The sequence below is a fragment of the Papio anubis genome, chromosome 2 (assembly GCF_008728515.1).
Source record: "Papio anubis isolate 15944 chromosome 2, Panubis1.0, whole genome shotgun sequence".
Lineage (NCBI taxonomy): Eukaryota > Metazoa > Chordata > Mammalia > Primates > Cercopithecidae > Papio > Papio anubis.
In genome coordinates, this window is record NC_044977.1 from 21,754,092 (window position 1) to 21,774,547 (window position 20,456).

A 20,456-nucleotide genomic window follows, 5' to 3' on the forward strand; every position below is an offset into this window, starting at 1 on the left:
GATGAGGCTCCAGAGTCAGTTTGATGAGGATTTTAATCTCTTCTTTGCTTTTGATGGAGCAGTGTAACTGGACAAATTCTCAAGGCCCCATATTTCATATACAGTTTTTGTGCATCAGAAATCTCTGAGTGTTTTTCAGAGTTCTGGCTCAAAATCTCTCATAAGACTACAGTCAAGATGTCGGCCAGAGCTGCAGTCATCTGAAGGCCTGATGTGCAGCGGCAGAATCTACTTTCAAAGTAGCTCACTCCCATGGCGGGCATATTGGTGCTGGCTGTTGGCCTCAGTTGACTTTTCCAGGCAGTGTCCTCCCACAGGAGGACATGGTGGCTGTCTCCCACAGCATGAGTGTTCGACCATATTTGATTGGAACAATGGCAGCATCCTATCATTTGACCTGATAGATGAAACTGAATTTGTATTTCGACATTTACATAAAGCAAAGTACATTTAAATTTTTTTTGTAGCGATATTAACAACTGTTTTTGATGTGTGTGGGAGGGCTTCTGGGCATTGGGGGTTGTGGTCTTGTCAAACAGTACTATTGCTTTGTCATTGCACAGAAAACTTCATGTTGAAACATTAATCTTTTGTTGATCATCTTGGTCTATATTAAGTTCTCCAGAGGTCACGAATTTGTGGCTTGAATTTTCGTATCTCATGCAAAATGGGAAGATAATTAAAACAGGAGGATAATTAATTTTGTAAAAAATTACTTTCTATGGATTTATTTGAATGGGCATTTAAATCCTTTATTATACATAAAATATTAGTAGGTAGAAAACAAAATTCAAATAGATTTTATTGAGAAACTCTAACGTATTAGGGTTCTCCAGAGAAATAGAACCAATAGGGTACATATAAATACATAGAAAGGGATTTATTTTGAAGGATTGGCTCACACAATTATGGAGGCCAAGAAGTCCCACCATCTGCCATCCGTAAGCTGAAGAACCAGAAGAGCTGGTGATGCAGTTCTAGGTCAAGCCTGAAGGCCTGAGAACCAGGCGAGCTGGTGGTGTAAGTCCTAGTCAGAGTCTGAAGGCCCAAGAACCAGGAGTGCTGATGTCTAAGGGTAGGAAAAGATGGATGTCCCAGCTCAAGAAGATAGCTTCAGCCTTTCTGTTCTATTCTGGCCCTCAGTGGATTGCAGGATGCCTGCCCACATTGGCGAGGGGGGATCTTCTTCACTCTGTCTACTGATTCAAATGCAAATATCTTCCAGAAACACTCTCACAGACATACCCCAAAATGATGTTTTACCAGCTGCCTGGGCATGCCTTAATCCAGTCAAATTGACACATCAAATTAACCATCACACTCAACATCTTATTTGGAGCATCTTTTAAATGATTTTGGTTTCCAAGGAATTGCAATTACTGAAGTCTTGTATTTTCCACAGATACACCAAGGGATTTGTTTTGTTTTCTATTTATTTATTTTTTTAAGTTATCAAAAAGTTAGAGGGAGAGACAGCAAGAAGTTTTAGGGAAATACACTCGTGAGAAACAAGGAAATACAGTCATGCATTGCTTAACGATGGAGATACATTCTGAGAAATGTGTCGTTAAGTGATTTTGTCGTTGTTTGAACATTATGGAATGTACTTGCACAAACCTAGATAGTCTAGCCTACTAGTCACCTAGGCTCTATGGTGTAGTCTATTGCTCCTGGTCTATAAACGTGCACAGCATGTTACTGTACTGAACACTGTAGGCAACTGTAACACAGAGGTATTTGTCTATCTAAACATATCTAAACATAGAAACAGTAAAAAATATGGTATTAAAATCTTACAGGACCGCCATTGTACATGGAGTTCATTGTTGACTTAAACATCATTTTGTGGGGCATGGCTGTATTTACTTTGGACCTGTCCCCACCAGGGTCTTATACCACCTACTAATACTGTGTAACAATCCAAACTCATGGTGTCCCTCCCTCCCTCCTAAAACCCTAACATTCTGCTCTGGTGTTTTCCTTGTGATCTGGAGGATCATGGCTCCTGTTCACCTGGTCATGGCTCCAAGCCATGGCCTGACTGGGGACCCTTTCATTGCTCCCCACCTCCAAAAGAGCCAGACCTGTGGGTTCTGCCCTAGCAATGCTGCCCAGCTCTGCTTTCTTTCCATTTACTTTCTCCTTTCCCACTGTATCTGCCCCAGTGCCCAGTCATTTCTCTCCTGGGCTACTGCAGTGGATCCTAATGGCCTCTGGATTCCTCATCGTCTCTCAACTGCTTGCAGATTAATTTTGCTTACCTAAAATTCATGTTTTCTCAATGTTTATTAAATAAAATTCCAGTGTCTCAGCTGCTGGAGGTGCTCCACCCAAAGGCACCAAGTTACCTTTTATGTTTAATGTCATCGTCTTCTGACAATCGTAAAAGGGGACTGTACACTGTAATATGAACGCTCTCCTTAATTCTTTGCTCTTGTTCTTTCTGTAAATGCTGTGGGCCCCATGCCCCCCCCATCCTTTAGGACCTATCTTAAATGCCACCACCCCTGCAAAGATTTTCCTTCTGACCTCCTTTTTCCTCTACCAGACCTGTTGTTTCTCTTTTTAGGTGGCTCACTGAACTTTGTATCCCTCGTGTTATTTAATCATAATCGGTTTCTTTTAACATGGCATGTGTGTACTTAACCTTATCATTCCTGCATTTTTTGCTAGTTGGACTTGAACAAATAGTTGTATAAATCCATTGGAAAAAAGTATTCAAGATAGGAAAAGTCCAAATTACTGTGTTAGTTTATCAGATGCAATGTAAAGCTATGCAGAATTTAAAAAATTACATCTAGACACCTATATGTTTATGTATTAATTATTTTGCTAAGATGGCTTTGTTCTAGTATTGAAGGATACAGAAGTGTGGCATTACTTTTTATTCATGGCTGCACCTAAAAAATTATTTGCGTCCCAGAAGATAATTTGAGAACATAAAAATGCTCCAACATCTCTTTCAATTCGGGATGTTGCCTAAAAACGTCGACAAACGCTGTTTGAGAAGGGAGGCTACGCTGGGGCGCCCAAGGAGACAGGCCCTTAAGAACCTTCCAGAGATGCGTTAACTGGGCTAACAGCTCGCCGCGCCAGGGCAGGCAGAGGGGTGAGGGGCGCGCTCCTTCCGGACTTGCCAGGCCCCAAGAACCAGGCCGACCGGTTCCCACCGCTGACTCCCGCCTCCCTCTGCAGGCCCAGCCCTGCGCCGCGCGCCCTCTCCCCGGGCGCCCAGGCCCAGCGGGGGCCTAGAGGGCAGGACTGGCCCGGGCGAGGGTCGGGGTCCCGCAGCCGGGAGGTGGAATGCGGGAGGCGAGAGGCAGGAGGCGGGAGGCCGCGCGTTGTCGGGGTTTCCAGGTGAAGGGCAGGAAAACAACCAGTCGATCTGGGCGGAGCCGGGCGGGCGGGGCAAGGGCGGAGGGCGGAGGGCGCATTGCCTCATCCTGTACATTTTACTGGAAATCGGCCGCATCCGGAGGAGGGGCTGGGAGGCGGCCCGGGCACCGCCAATGGCCGGGCCGGGCGCCGGGGAGGTCGGCGAGCTCGGGGGCCAGTTAAATACCCTGGCAGCCCCGCGCCGCGCCCGTACCCGCCCGCGCTATCCGCCCGCCGACAGTTCTCCGAGCCCGCCCGGGAGGCAGCCGCGCGCAGCGAGCCGGTGGCGCAAGTGTCGGGGTCCCCGAGCGCCCAGCCTGGGAGCATGATTGTGGACAAGCTGCTGGACGACAGCCGCGGCGGAGAGGGGCTGCGGGACGCGGCGGGCGGCTGCGGCCTCATGACCAGCCCACTCAACCTGGGCTACTTCTACGGCGCGTCGCCGCCCGCCGCCGCCCCGGGCGCCTGCGACGCTAGCTGCTCGGCCTCGGGCCCCTCGGCGCCCGGCTCTCCCGGCTCCGACTCCTCGGACTTCTCCTCCGCCTCGTCTGTATCCTCCTGCGGCGCCGTGGAGTCCCGGCCGAGAGGCGGCGCCCGCGCCGAGCGCCAGCCAGGTACCAGCCGGCCCCGCACCGCTGCGTTCTCGGGGCGCGCACGCCCTGGGAGGTTGGAAGACTCCCCAGATGGAGGGTGGCCCCTGCGCCCTCCTTAGAGCTAGAACGTACGCACCTTAGCCATCAATTACCCCTCCCCGCCTTGCCCGGGCCGGACGCCGGCTGTACAGGCGCCCTCTTGCGGGCCTCGGGGCTTCGGAAACCGCTCAGCCGAGCTCTGACTGCCGGGCGAGTGACCAGGAGATCGCGCACTCTCTAAGAAGCAGCTTTGTTGAGTTATAATTAATATACTGTGATGAGATTTGGGGTCTGATGTGGGTGTAATTTTCTTCTTGTGACTATTTTAGTGAGAAGCTGTAGCAGAGGATAAGGGTTTGGGGATTGCGTTAAAGGTCATGACTTATTTCTTCGTCAGTATTTATGGAAGTTTTAAGTAAAAATACTTGACCGTCAAAGAAAAGAAAACTGCTGTTATTAAGGTGAAGCAGGGCTGAAAACCAACTCAAGTTATGCCTTTAGTTTGGCGAGTTTCGGAAGTCTGCCCAGAATTTCTGAGGTCTTATTTTTGTTCTGTATGCCTTAAGAAAAAAAACGGATAAGCCGTATCTAGCAGAGAAAGATGTAATGTTATCTTTCGTTGGCTGCGAATTGGTTTCCTTTCTTAGTGAACCGAGTTGCATAATTTGGGGGAAAACAGGATGCCCCTGTGGGTAGGCTAGAAAAACGCCTCGATAATTGAACCGTTGAGAGTCTAATCAGCATGGTTTTAAAGAACATCTCTTTCCGGTGTTTCCCGCTCTTAGCCACTCCTGTTTTGGTTGTCATTTATTTTAAAAAGTTATTTCTCATTTTCATTTTAAGTCATTTAAAATCATGTGAAAAGTGATTTAAACCACTGTGTAGCAGATCCAGAAAGAATGTGTGTTTAGGACCTTTTCTTCCCCATTTGGCCTTCATCTGGCTGAAACTGTTTTGCTAGTCGCTTGGTTTACCACACGGCCACAGGGGATTTCTGAAACTGCATTTTTTTTTTTTTTTAATCTCTGTGACGTTGGATTATTAACTGCTGTCATTCCAGAAAAATGCTGTGTTAGATTCTGGCAATTCTGGTATCTTTTGAAATCCCTAAACTTAAAGCCAACTAATGTTTCACTTACCCTGTCATTGAACTATTTATCTCACATATTTATGATAGATACGTATGTTCAAATTATGCGTTGTTTCTTGCCCCACCTTATTTTTTCTACACTTGATGGGGTGGCTGAATTATTCATTTCCTGACTTTTTGTGAATTTATGTTGAACACACATACTAAGAGGTTGTGACATAATAGTGATCAGAAGTGGTGTACTGTACTTCTATACTAAATGCTAAAGTGTATTTCAAAATTTAAAAGTGAAACAAGCATATTTCCTTTTTACTTAGAAGACCTGTGTAAGTAATTCCAAAAACAGTCAGTGAGGGGAAATCCTGTTTGCATATGTAGAAATGTGTTTAAGCTCAGTTAATTTAAGCAGCTTTTTTTTTTTTGCACAGTTGAATTGAAGGAAATAATAAGACATGAATCTAAGACATTGTTAATTGTCAGGTTTTGGTACATTGAGATCTTTGAAAGAAATTGTTTTGTGCCTTCTTGGGGAAGCGGAATTGATAGACTTTAAAATTTCTATGTGAACATAAAACCAATGGTTTAAAAAGCTAAAAGTGCATCATTTATCACTTACTCGCCAAGGTTTTTCCAAAGTCAAGAATAATTATAGATCTATGAGGGTCAGGATGGCAAAATCGGTGATCCATTCTCATGGGTGGTTAGAGCTGAAAGATAGAGAGGCTTAATTTGGGTTTGCCTCTTGGTTCTGAGGATCCTTGACCACGTTTTTATGAGCTTTAATTTCTTAGGGTACCCAGTAGAGAAAGGTATCAGGCAACTTAGGAGCCTTGAGCAGAGCTCGGGACTCACAAGGCCATTGATTGACCAGAGCAAATTGGAAATGTTTTGCAATCTGCTGCTTGGGGACTTTATACATTAGGCAACAGCTATACTTTTGGGATTAGTAACATTTATGTCTGTGAAGATATTTAACCAGAAATATGTTTTGTTTTCTTTTGAACAGTTGAGCCCCATATGGGGGTTGGCAGGCAGCAGAGAGGCCCTTTTCAAGGTGTTCGGGTGAAGAACTCGGTGAAGGAACTCCTGTTGCACATCCGAAGTCATAAACAGAAGGGCTCTGGCCAAGCTGTGGATGATTTTAAGGTGACATCTATTTTTCTGTTTTGAGTGTAGAGTGGTGGGGAGGGGTTAGTCTGTCAGGGTAGTTATGATGGCCTAGGTCCAGTCATCAAGTAAGTTACTTGAAATTTTTCATAGATGACAGAGTCCATAGGACAGAGCCCATATTTGGTCTGTTGTATCCTACTGAGCCCAGTGCCAGACACCTGGTAGGTGGGCAAGAGAAACTTAATGAATAAATGAAGGCAAGTTCAGGGACTCAACCGAAATGGAACATTTTAACTAGAAGGGAAAAATCACATACTCTTATTAATTTCATCTTGACCTGCATTGAGCTAAGGTGAAAGTGAAAATGAGGAAGTTGCAAGATAGAATAAAAATTGACATAGAAAATAAATATTGATAGAAAAACCGTATCAGAGATTTATGGTAAGATATAAGGGGTGTTAGAGATAAGCTTACTTATTGATGTATATTAAGAGGAGGTCATTTGGTATACACTAAATTGGAAACTTTTTTCTTTTATAGACACAAGGTGTGAACATAGAACAGTTCAGAGGTAAGAGTTACTTGTATTCATAATTTTTTCGGGGCTTTAGAGTAAAATCATAGAGTGTAATTATGAGTAACATGTATGAAATAAGATGATCACAGAGGCTGTATTCCTTTGGGTACAGAATGGAAGAACACAGTATCATATGGTGGGAAAAGGAAAGGGCCCGATTTGTTGTCTGATGGACCAGCTTGCAAAAGGCCAGCTGCGTTGCATTCCCAATTTTTGGTAAGTCTCTTACCATTTTCCTCTGACTATCCTTTGGGAATTATTCCTGGGATAATTTTAGAAGGAAGTGAGTGTGCAAGTTGCATTTTACTTCTTTCCAGACACCACCTCAAACACCAACGCCCGGGGAGAGCATGGAAGATGTTCATCACAATGAACCCAAACAGGACAGCAGTGCTGATCTGCTTCAGAACATCATCAACATTAAGAATGAATGCAGCCCCGTTTCCCTGAACACAGTTCAAGTTAGCTGGTTGAACCCCGTGGTGGTCCCTCAGAGCTCCCCTGCAGAGCAGTGTCAAGACTTCCATGGAGGACAGGTCTTTTCTCCACCTCAGAAATACCAACCATTCCAAGTCAACAGCCCCCCACAAGTGATAGACCAGGCTTCCCTGTACCAGTATTCTCCACAGAACCAGCATGTAGAGCAGCAGCCGCACTATACCCACAAACCAACTCTGGAATACAGTCCTTTCTCCAGACCTCCCCAGTCCCCCACTTACGAACCAAACCTCTTTGATGGTCAAGAATCACCGTTTTGCCCGAACGAAAGCTTAGTTTCCTTTCTTAATAATGAAAGGGAATCTGAGAATATTGCTAATCCCGTTCCGACTTCCTCCAGTGTTCAGCAGCAAAATGATGCTCACTTGCACAGCTTCAGCATGATGTCCGACAGCCTCTGTGAGGCCATGGCGGGGCACGAGATGGCCTCTGACGCTTCAAACACTTCACTGCCATTCCCAAACATCCCTGGAAATCCAATGAATACCACACAGTTAGGGAAATCATTTTTTCAGTGGCAAGTGGAGCAGGAAGAAAGCAAATTGGCAAATGTTTCCCAAGACCAGTTTCTTTCAAAGGATGCAGATGGTGACACGTGAGTATCCTTTTATCTTGTGTTCTTAATTAGGTAAGCCACACTTGTTGGACTAGTAAGCATAGAATTTTTCTAGGGTATATGAAGGTATACCTTAGTGGTTGGCTAACCAAGATGACTAGTATAGATAGAAACCGCCATGCAGTGATAGCTAATATGTCAAGAAAGGGTTTTCCTTCAAAGAAATTTTTTGGCTGAACAAATAACCTGTTCTAAATCGTAAAAATATCTGTGTCATCTTGAATAATTGGGTTTGGAAGACCAGCGTAGACTGTAGAACAGAAACAATTAGATCATGATTAGGGATAAACTGTGAGTTGGTTTGCAGATTGATCTTAATCTGTCCTGATGCCTTTGTGGCCTTGGGCAAGTTATTTAACCTCTTCATGTCTCAGTTCCTGGAGATGTAAAATGATAATACCTCTCGTATAGGGATTTTATGAGTATTAAAAATAATAGATGTAAGGTGATCAGCATGGTGCTTGACATTCTTCTTTTTCTTATTTCTGATAGCCTAACCCATCCTGTTCCAACTGGGGTGTATCATCAATGTAGCAGAAAAGACAAATTATGCTTTGTAATGTTTCATTTGAGTGTACCAATATATAAAAAGGGGGCTAAAGGAAGATTTTTTTTTTTTTTCAAAAGAACAACTTAGTGAAATCAGAAATAATTCACCCCTTTTCCTTTCTATGTTCCCCAGGTTCCTTCATATTGCTGTTGCCCAAGGGAGAAGAGCACTTTCCTATGTTCTAGCAAGAAAGATGAATGCACTTCACATGCTGGATATTAAAGAGCACAATGGACAGGTGAGGACCTTGACAGAGTCTGAAATGGCAAAGAGGGGGTCATGGTGAAGTGAATGATGACCAGCCTTATGTGTAGATCATCTTAGAGCTCAACATCAAGAGAGTTTAGTTAATATTAACTTTGAGATGTTGACTTTTTGCTATCATCAACCTTGAAGTTATTAACTTTGTAGCTATTTGACCAAACACTGAGTGTAATAAAGCCACACCCTCGGCTTACTTTAGTTTCCTTGTCTTACAGTATTTGATGGCTTATTCAAAGGATTTATTTTCTCTATGTGGGTTTTTCCCTCAGTCATAGTTTAGTTTCATATTCCTTGTTATGATAACATTGTATGTTTAACATACCTTTTTTCCTCTGGATATCCACAGAGTGCCTTTCAGGTGGCAGTGGCTGCCAATCAGCATCTCATTGTGCAGGATCTGGTGAACCTCGGGGCGCAGGTGAACACCACAGACTGCTGGGGAAGAACACCTCTGCATGTCTGTGCTGAGAAGGGCCACTGCCAGGTGCTTCAGGTAAGAGGCAGCAGACCAGGCTTCCATCATTGCAAGGCCAGAGAGATACAGTTGGATATTAGAAGTTGGATATAGGTTGCCTATTGCAATAATCTATTTTGAGTTAACTTACTCATTTTTTGGGGATTCTAATAGTTAGGTATATGCGCAGCTTGTGTTGCTAACAGATGTCTGTTTTTAAAATCTGCAGGCGATTCAGAAGGGAGCAGTGGGAAGTAATCAGTTTGTGGATCTTGAGGCAACTAACTATGATGGTAAGCAACTGAAACTTTATTAGATTGAGAGCCACTTAGAGAGGGGGACCCATAAGGTCTAAGGGTACTAAGTATCATACTAAGAAGGAAGGTAATTAAAGCGAAAATATTCTGTAGATAAAATTAGCACCAAGACCCAACAAAGGGACTATATTCAGATTGCTTTATTAGTTCTTGTGAAGCCCATTTGTAGGTTAAGTTAGAGGCCATCCTCAACTTTTGTCGTTATAGAGGGACCAAAAGACCTGATGGGATGCTCGACCACTGCTTGATTATACTTTTCTTCTAGGCCTGACTCCCCTTCATTGTGCAGTCATAGCCCACAATGCTGTGGTCCATGAACTCCAGAGAAATCAACAGCCTCATTCACCTGAAGTTCAGGAGCTTTTACTGAAGAATAAGAGTCTGGTTGATACCATTAAGTGCCTAATTCAAATGGGAGCAGCGGTGGAAGCGAAGGTAAATTCAAAGAAAAGGTTTAAGATGGGGTAGGGGAGAAGCTGGTTATAGCAGAAGAGCAAAAGACTTTGCTTCCAAGTACAGATTCAAACTTCCTTTTTTTTTTTTTTTTTTGAAATTAATGGTGTGAGTAGCAATGTATGGGGTGGTTAAGAAGCCCAGATTTTAACAGATCATTTCATATGTTTTTTTGATTTGCTTTGAATCTGTGGATTATTATCCAAAAGGTCATTTAGGTGTAAAATAGTCTTTGAAAGGAAAAGAACATGCCTGAAATTGATATTGTCATTTTGGCTTCCATTTTCATACACTGAGAATAAAGGTAGTGCTTTTTGTAAGGGTTTCTTCATTGTTGTGGGATGTGGAATTCATCTTCTGTTTTTTACGCTGGAAAATATTCTTTTAAAATTTGGTTTTATTCACTGAATATGTGGGGGAAAATTGCCTAAGTCATAAACCATTTGGACCCTTGAGGCTTACTGTCTAGTAAAAGAGGTGAGAGATAACAGCTAAATATGACTCTGCAGGGACGCTACCAAGTCTGGAAATGCAGATGAATACATAATACATGGTTTACTGATAATGTTACGACATAGGATTTAAAAATATCATTTATTTTTCTACATTTTATGGCCACTCTGTATAAAAAGGTACATTGTGAGAAGAGGCATATAGGCAAATTAATAGGAAATTTAAGAGAAATAAAAGATTCCCTTTAGCTTGGGATTAAGCAAGGCATTGTGGAGAAGGGAGCATTCAAAGTGAGTCTCTGAAGCCAAATCAGACATTCAAGAGACTGGGTGAAAAGTGTATTCCAAGGCATGGTATCTGGATTTTCTTTTTTTTTTTTTCTCTCCCTCTTGCCTTTGACAAGGATCGCAAAAGTGGCCGCACTGCCCTGCATTTGGCAGCTGAAGAAGCAAATCTGGAACTCATTCGCCTCTTTTTGGAGCTGCCCAGTTGCCTGTCTTTTGTGAATGCAAAGGTACTTTTAGAAAGCTTTAATAACCACACCAGAGTGGGAATGGCCTTCTGTACACCTTCTCAAAGTTTTTGAGCTCCTTTCATGAAATTTCCCCCTTCCTGATGTCTGGTATTTCGTTTTATCTTCAGGCTTACAATGGCAACACTGCCCTCCATGTTGCTGCCAGCCTGCAGTACCGGCTGACACAATTAGATGCCGTCCGCCTGTTGATGAGGAAGGGAGCCGACCCAAGTACTCGGAACTTGGAGAACGAACAGCCAGTGCATTTGGTTCCCGATGGCCCTGTGGGAGAACAGGTGAGAGGCACAGGAGGGAGAGGAAGTACTTTTGGCACTCCAGTCTGAAACATAAAGGGAGGTTAGGCTGTGCAGGGCAGAGGCCAGCTGTTGCTCTTTAGGTGGGCTCTGTCAGTGTCTGTGTCTCACGGTAGCCATCATAGCATTTTGGTGTTCCTCTTCCTTTGGAAACAGAGCAATTAAGAAATCTGAGGGTTTATCCATAGACTCAAAATGGTTAGAGGTCAGGTAGTAGTCTGTGACACAGACTTAGGGTTAGAGTAAGTCAGAATGGTTTAAGGTGCGGAAAGAGAAGGTACCAAGGTTCCTGCAGATACCAAGGAAAGAGAATCTTAGTCTTTTAAGGTATGAGCCTTCAAATATTGTGGATATTAAATGAGTTGTTATATGTGGAGTGCTGACAATAGTCCCAGGTACAGAGTAAGAAGAGCTCAGTGAACATCAATAGTTAGAATTATTTCTGTCTATGAAGTGGTACTGAACCAAAAATGGAAAAATTATGTAATTTCAAGCCTAGAAATACTTTATACTTTAAACAGAATTAATGCTTTATTCATCAAATATGGTTATATGTTATCATTGAGGATTGAATAGTTTCATGAGTAAACTTTTTAGATAATAAGAACTTATTCTTTTAAGAACTTAAAATGTTTTTGATAGAACTCTTTTCCTGGAGGGAATGAGGGGGATTGTGGCTGTGGGTAGGTCATTACATACTTTACTAATCACAAAATAAAATATGTGGAATGCCGTTTAGCTTTTTCTTTGATTCTGAGCTGTCATTATGACCATAATGTTATAGCAGCCCCTATGTAGAGAGCTCTGTGTAATTTAGAAAGAATCTTTCAATAGTTTGTAAAGAGTTTTCATGTATATTTTAATAGTTAGAAGAACTTTGCAACTTTCAAGTTTCAACTGAGAAAATTGATATTCAGAGAGGTTCCAAGGACCATCATTAACTTGTAAAAAGGCAGAGTCCTAAGCCCAGTATTTGCTTCTACTTCACTGTTTGTGGTATGCAGTCATATAACTATGCTCTCAGGGATTATTGAGGTATTAAGCCATTTAGCTCTTCATTAAATATTCTCAGATTATCTCCTTTTTGCTTTGGTATTTTGTGTGTGTTGGGCAGGTAGGGGGTCTTTTCCCTGGCTTTTATCGTCGTACTGTGATCATATGTTTCCTTCTAGCAGCTATCAGTTGTATCGCCTACCCCAATCTCCTTTCTTCTAAATTGTTGCTTCGTATCTGCTGGAGGCTGAGAGATAGAAAATAAAATTTATCAGACTGGGTTATAAAATGAACCACTCTGAATGAGCTGGGATCTTTTCTGTGATCCATGAAGTTATGTGTAGATGCTTTAATACTTGGATATCATGACAGCTGTTTTGACTCGAATGGTATTAAGGATTTACTTGTGTGTGTGTATCATAAAATGTGGGTTTTGTGTTCCTGTTAGTTGAGGCTGACTGCAAGATAAGCGAGATGTTATAATTTGCCTTAATTACTGCCTTATATTAAATGTTCTCACAAATAGCAAGACTAAAAATGAGGAAAAGAATATAGGTGTTATTTAAGTTTATGGAGATTTTCAACTTCAGATAATTTTTAATGGAGATGTTTTACTTTCTTGGACCCAAAGATTATTATAGGAGATCTGAAATAAGCTTTAAAAGTTTAGTATTTTTAAGAGTCACCTCAGAATCTTGAGAAGTATTGTGTGTATTTCTTCATATACTTACAAGTTAATAGGAGTAGTGTAGATTGTATAAGAAAGGAATGAAACTCAGAAGGAAATAACACTGCATTGGCCATAAGAAATAAACCTCACAAATTTTATTTGTTTCTCTTCCAGATCCGACGTATCCTGAAGGGGAAGTCCATTCAGCAGAGAGCTCCACCGTATTAGCTCCATTAGCTTGGAGCCTGGCTAGCAACACTCACTGTCAGTTAGGCAGTCCTGATATATCTGTACATAGACCATTTGCCTCATATTGGCAAATGTAAGTTGTTTCTATGAAACAAACATATTTAGTTCACTATTATATAGTGGGTTATATTAAAAGAAAAGAAAAATATCTAATTTCTCTTGGCAGATTTGCATATTTCATACCCAGGTATCTGGGATCTAGACATATGAATTTGATCTGAGTGGTAACATTGCCTTCAATTAACAGTAGCTTGTGAGTAGGCAAGGACTTTGATCTGTGGCACAAAACATTGTTAATATTTTCAAAGCAGGTACATTGTAAATGTTTCTTTAAGAAAAATGAAAGCATGTGAAAGGAAAAAGGTAAATACAGCATTGAGGCTTCATTTGGCCTTATGCAGTCCCTGGGAGTTACTGGCACTGGACAGGCTTCAGTCATTGGACTAGAAGAAAGGTGTCCATGGTTAGAATTTGATCTTTGCAAACTGTATATAATTGTTATTTTTGTCCTTAAAATATTGTACATACTTGGTCATTAACATGGTCATATTTGAAAATGTGTAAGTCAGTAAAATAGAAAAGAACAAGTGAATTGTTGCTATTTAAAATTTATTTTACAATTCCAAGGAGTTTTTATTGTGTAATCATTAAGTCTTTGTAGATAAAGCAGATGGGGAGTTATGGAGTTGTTCCTCTATTGGCTGAAAGATATATTTGAATTGTAAAGATGCTTTTTCTCATGCATTGAAATTAGACATTATTTGTAGGGAATTGCATGCTTTTTTACCTTCCCTAGACAGGGTCTTGCTCTGGCACCCAGGCTGGCGTGCAGTGGCATGACCTTGACTCACTTCAGGCTTGACCTGGACTCAAGTGATCCTCCCACCTCAGCCTCCTGAGTAGCCGTGACTACAGGTGTGCACCACCACACCTGGCTAATTTTATTTTTTGTAGAGGCAGGATCTTGCCACCTTGCTCAGGTTGGTCTTGAACTCCTGAGCTCATGCCATCTGCCTGCCTTACCCTCCCAAAATGCTGGGATTACAGGAGTGAGCCACCATGCCCGGCTGGCAATTGCATGGAAGAGAATACCTCTTTATGGCTTACTCTCTAGAATTTCTGATTTACGTGTTCTGTTGAAATTTTTGGTTTTTTTACGTTTATAGAAACAACAAAAAGTCAATATTGAAACGTGTCTTCCTGTTCTGTTTTCTGTTGTCAGATGATGATAATGTGCCGTGATGTTTTACATGTATCATTCAGAAAAAGTTTTATTTTTTAATAACATTCTATTAACATTATTTTGCTTGCCACCGGCATGCCTGAGGAATGCATTTGGCTATGATTACACACACACTAAGTTTTTGTAATACATTTGACTCATTAAAAACCTTTTTTTAAAAAAAAATCTCATTTGTGACTAACTTATGTTTGCAGCTGAGTACTTAAATTCTTTTTAAAAGATACCCTTTGGATTGATCACATTGTTTGACCCAGTATGTCTTGTAGACACATTAGTTATAATCACCTTGTATCTCTAAATATGGTGTGATATGAACCAGTCCATTCACGTTGGAAAAACTGATGGTTTTAAATAAACTAATTCACTAATATTATATGTCTTACATGCATTTTCTTTTCCTAGTGCCTTATTTATATTTCCCTAGATAGAAAAAAGTACTATTGATGATTTTAAATGCCTTTGAGTTAGTTAATATGTGTTAATTTGGGTTTTTTGGATAACATGTTTCCTGAAAGTATACAAGATTTAACATCAAAATCTATTTGCTAAGTTTACTAGTAGAAGTGTGTTAGGTTTTCAAATTATCATGGATGTTTAATAGATGCTGTCAATCATTCAGATGTTTAGATGCTTAAAAAAAAAAAAAAAAAAGGCTAAGTGGGAGCAGTGAATCATAGGAAGAACAGTTTGGAGATTACCAGGATCATCCTTAGAGAAATGTAAACCTGGGAAAGGTTCTTCCCTTTGCCAGCAAGCCATTTTGACATGTGTGAGAACAAACACATCAATATCTGTCAGTATGTCATTACAATTACTGCACATATATTCTAGTTCTTATACCCTGTTTTGAGAATCTGCTGAAAGCTATGAATCCTTTCCCTGGAAAAATGCAAATATATGTATACACACAAATGCTATGTACAATATTTGGGGCTTTACAACCTTCAGAAGACCATGACTTGCAAGAATCCACTCTAGTTTCATTTCTGCACATCAAATATTTTTCTTCTTTCATATAACAAAATCTTTAGAATAATTTGCTTTGCAAATGCAACCTGTTAACCAGAACAGCAGAAATGATGTACTCCCACTGAATATAGCTGTCCAGTGAGCTTTACCCAAGTGAGCTTCTATATTCTCTTAATCTCAAATTCTCTCATAGTTGAACCAGTATCTAGCAAGTATGTGTGTGCGCGCGCACGCAGGCAAAGATGTAAATAATTTGAGGCTAAGACATATAAGACATTTCTTAGCCTTAAGATATTTACGTGAGAGATACCTTACATGGCATTTATTTTACTATGCAGACTATGTTAGATAGTATTGAAAAAGGAAGTACAGAGATTCAGGAGGAATAATTTCTGACTGGGGAGGATTCAAGGTAGAGCATTGGAACTGTATCTTCTGAATAGTTGATTTGGATGTTCATATAAAGGGAGGAGAGGCAGGTGAAAGAAACGAACAGTATGGACCAAAGCATAGTCGTCTGTGGGAATAGCAGGTGATTTTAATGTAGTTAGTTAGACTCTGGAGTGGCCAATAAAATTCATCTTGTGTTCCACCTCTGGTAATATTCTCGAGTATCAAGTTGAGAAAGATCCTTGGGCTCGTAGGCGCTTGTCAGGAGAGGTTGCTGTGATTGGTTCGTGATATCTGCCACAGGAATATGGGAAATGGCTCTTGATTGAATATATCTTAAAGCCTCACAGAAGCCAAGACTGTGCTCATTGCTGTAACTTCAGTGCCTAGCACAGTGCCTGGCACATGGAAATGGTTCATAAAATATTGGTTAAATGAGTGAACCAATGTATGCCAGTCCTACTCAGAGTCACTGATTATGTTGGGGGAGGTGATGTTTTGAGCCAGAGTTATACTATTAATTACTAATGAATTATTGACTATCATGGTTCTGAATTTAATTCTGCCACATGATTTCACAGTGACATGGATGATATGTTAATGAAAATGGGCATGGGCATAGTTGGACTCATTAAAGAAAATAAATCGGGCAGTCTGTCTTTACAAAGGGCTAATGCCGGGTGCAGTGGCTCACGCCTGTGATCCCAGCACTTTGGGAGGCTGAGGCAGGCGGATCATGAGGTCAGGAGATCGAGACCATCCTGGCTAACACGGTGAAACCCCGTCTCTACTAAAAATACAAAAAATTAGCCGGGCGTGGTGGCGGGCGCCTGTAGTCCCAGCTACTCGGAGGCTGAGGCAGGAGAATGGCATGAACCCGGGAGGCAGAGCTTGCAGTGAGCCGAAATCGTGCCACTGCACTCCAGCCTAGGCGTCAAAGTGAGACTCCTTCTCAAAAAAAAAAAAAAAAAACCAAACAAACAAAAAAACCCACAAAGGACTAATGTTAGTGCTGTAGTTTGATATTGACTAAGAAATCCCTACAAGAGTCAGAGACCAAATCTTCCAGCTCAATTTGTTAGTCAAATCAGTAACATTTAATATCCTTTCTATATTTTTGCTTAATCAGGACAGGAAAATTTCCTCAAACGTCTCTGACTTTTAACAAATGTCAACTTAAACATATGGCCACTAACTTCCATTTTCTGGTAACCTCAGTTGTTCTGTATTGAATATGACCTCAGAGAGAAATCAGCTTCAGTCACTGGCTAAGTTTGTTATGGTTCCTCTGAGATCAGGCCTGGGTACAAGGTTTGAGATTACTTGTAACCATGCTACTAGGTTTTGGCTATACCTGCTGATGCCCTGGATTAATCCTTGAGAGAAGGGGAGACACTGCCCTATTAGTCACCAGAGGCCCTGCACCTAGCACAGTATCTGACACATTGTAGACATTCAATAAATAGTTCCTAAATTGAATTTAATTTCAAGACTTTGTAAAAATTTTTTTTCTTGGCATATTTATTTTGCAGTCTACAAATATTTTTATTATTCACATACAGTTTATGAGTTAATCCAGTACTTTCATGCTTCAAGCCTTTGGAGTCTGTGCAGACCCAGAAACATTGCATGGGTGGCACATTTCTAGGAGGAGTAAGATTGGTTGTTTTTGTTTGTTTGTGTGTTTGCTTTTTTGGGATGGAGTCTTGCTCTGTTGCCCAGGCTGGAGTCAGTGGCAACATCTTGGCTCACTCAGTCTCCACCTCCCAGGTTCAAGCAATTCTTGTGCCTCAGCCTCCTGAGTAGCTGAAATTACAGGCACGCACCACCACACCTGGCTAATGTTTCTGTATTTTTTTTTTTTTTTTTTTTTGAGACGGAGTCTCGCTCTGCCGCCGGGGCTGGAGTGCAGTGGCTGGATCTCAGCTCACTGCAAGCTCCGCCTCCCGGGTTTACGCCATTCTCCTGCCTCAGCCTCCCGAGTAGCTAGGACTACAGGCTACCACCTCGCCCGCTAGTTTTTTTTGTATTTTTAGTAGAGACGGGTCACCTGTTTGCCAGGGATGGTCTCTCGGACTTCCTGACCAGACCCTGGGCCTGCCTCGGCCTCCCAAAGTGCTGGGATTACAGGCTTGAGCCACTGCGCCCGGCCTTGTTTCTGTATTTTTAATAGAGATAGAGTTTCGCCATGTTGGCCAGGCTGGTCTCGAACTCCTGGCCTCAAGTGATCTGCCCACCTCAGCCTCCCAAAGTGCTGGGATTACAGGCGTGAGCCATCAAGCCTGACTGATTGTAGATTCCTCTCAAAATGTGTCTTACGTTCTTCTTTGTACTCCTTGTCCTCTGGCCTGTGGTCCCTGCTCTCTCCATCACACCATTCCCCTTGCCTATCAGCCCAAGAGGGTTTGGGGATGAGATAGTGCAGCTGCTGAGTGCCCTGGGTTCGAGGTTTCAGTCTTTGGTGGACATTGGTATCTTATGTGAAGCTTGTTAAACATGCAGATACCTAGGCCCCACCCCAGGCTTCCTGAATCAGAACCTCTCGGGTTTTCAGGTTTCTGGCAGGTTATATGTGGTGATTCTAGTGCAGTTTTAGTCTAAATTAATTTGGAAATGCAGACTTTGGAGAGTAGCTGGGGTTGGGCAGTAGCCATGTGGTGGTAACAGAATGGGTTGCTGGAATGCATATGGGGATGAAGTAGCAACTGATGGTGTGCCGTGTGCCAGGCACGTTGGATCCTATGGTGTAGAAACTAGCTTTGAAGATACAATCATGAGTCGCCTTATTTTTTTTTCCCCTGATTTCAGAAATCACTTTTCTAAGGTGATTCTAGTGTAAGTTTCTCAAGTATGTTAGTTTCCCAGGACTGTATAACAACCACAGACTTGGTGGCTTAACTAAGAGAAATTCATTTTGTCACAGTTCTGGAGGCCAGAATTCTGAAACCAAGGTGTTGGCAGAAACGTGTGCCTTCCAAAGGCTCCCGGTGGAATTCGTGCCTTCTAGTCCAGCTTCTAGTGACTCCAGGTGTTCCTTGCCTTGTGGCAATGTAACTCCAGTGTCTGCTCCATCTCCACATGGCCTTCTCCTCTTCTCCCTGTGCCTCCTCTCTGTATATCTCTTACAAGGACTCTCACCACTGAATTTAGGGGCCACATGAGTACTCCAGGATGACCTCGTCTCAATTTTATTTTATTTTATTTTATTTTTTTGAGGAATAGTTTCGCTCTTCTTGCCCAGGCTGGAGTGCAATGGTGCCATCTCAACTCACTACAACCTCCATCTCCTGGATTCAAGCGATTCTCCTTCCTCAGCCTCCTGAGTAGCTGGGATTACTGGCATGCACCACCACACCTGGCTAATTTTCTATTTTAGTAGAGATGGGGTTTCACCATGTTGGTCAGGCTGGTCTCGAACTCCTGGCCTCAGATGATCTGCCCACCTCGGCCTCCCAAAGTGTTGGGATTACAGGCGTGAGCCACGCTTGGCCTTTTTTTTTTTTTTTTTTTGAGACAGAGTCTCTCTGTCACCCAGGCTGGAGTGCAGTGGCACAATCTCAGTTCACTGCAACCTCTGCCTCCCGGGTTCAAGCAATCCTCCAGCCTCAGCCTCCCAAGTTGCTGGGATTACAAGCGTGCTCCACCATGTCCAGCTAATTTTTGTATTTTTAGTAAAGACAAGGTTTCACCATTTTGGCCACGGCGCTCTCGAACCCCTGACCTCAAGTGATCTGCCCGCCTTGGCCTCCCAAAGTGCTGGGATTATAGGCATGAGCCACCATGCCCAGCCTCAATATTCTTAATTGTACAAAGACCATTTTTCCAAATGAAGTCACATTCACAGGTTCTGAGGATTAGGATGTGGACATATCTTTTGGGCGGCCTTAACTTAAAACTTACTACACCAGGAAAGAGGATTTATAATAATTTCTGTTACCATTATTTCTCTTAAAAAACGAGTAAGATTAATATTTCCTTTTTTAAAAAATTATTTTATCATGGTAAGAACATTCTATTTTCCTAAGAAATTGTAAAGTGTACAATAATAGGGACAATGTTGTACAACAGATCTCTAGAACTTATGAGTATTTCTTTCTGAGCAATCCTATATATAGCCTGTCTTCAGAATCTATGAGTACCTTTTACATATTATTATTCATCTAATGTATGGTGAAATATCTCCATTTCATTTGTTAGCTATAATACTAAACACTGACCAGGCAACTCATTTACCACTGATAAACTTTAAGAGAAACAAAAATATTTATCGAGCTGTAACTCAAAAATTATGATAATGATTAAAAGAGCTTTAAGTATCTTAAACTTCCAGCAAAGCTTTTATGATTATCGCTTGTCATTTTGCTCTCTGGTACACATGTGAATGAATCTGCTGCTCTTCACCTCGGATCACGCTACCGAGAGCTGCCCGTGTGAGAAGCAACATGATCCCAAATCAAATTAAATTCCTGTGCTTTACAGCATCTGATCTCGTAATGATAACAGTAGTTAGTCACTGAGAACTGCAAACATTTAAAAGTCAAGGGTCAAATCCAGTTTCATACAATAACAGTTGATTCCACTTTGCTAAAACTCAATTGAAATAGACTGTTTTAAGTCTAGATATTATCTTTTTAAATGATAGGATTCTGGCTCTTGCTCCAGAAATAAAGATGTCAGCAGCTCCGGGAACTTGGTAGCTGGATCCAGCATGTGTTTACCTGTTGG

General features: G+C 41.8%; 1 protein-coding gene across 5 annotated transcripts in view; it reads left to right on the forward strand.

The window, feature by feature from the left end:
• Positions 1–14,742, forward strand: part of NFKBIZ (NFKB inhibitor zeta) — a 33,860-nt gene extending 19,118 nt beyond the window's left edge. For 2 of the 5 annotated variants that reach the window (XM_009199388.4, XM_009199391.4), the window contains 11 exons: positions 6,104–6,243; positions 6,748–6,778; positions 6,897–7,000; positions 7,102–7,877; positions 8,581–8,686; positions 9,059–9,205; positions 9,396–9,459; positions 9,749–9,918; positions 10,793–10,903; positions 11,032–11,199; positions 13,055–14,742. In XM_009199388.4, coding sequence (XP_009197652.2) covers positions 6,115–6,243; positions 6,748–6,778; positions 6,897–7,000; positions 7,102–7,877; positions 8,581–8,686; positions 9,059–9,205; positions 9,396–9,459; positions 9,749–9,918; positions 10,793–10,903; positions 11,032–11,199; positions 13,055–13,108 — 1,860 coding nt within the window. In that variant the 5' untranslated portion in view covers positions 6,104–6,114 and the 3' untranslated portion in view covers positions 13,109–14,742. The other 3 variants (XM_003893880.5, XM_021933997.2, XM_021933998.2) reach the window with 3 other exon arrangements.
• Positions 14,743–20,456: the final 5,714 nt, after the last annotated feature.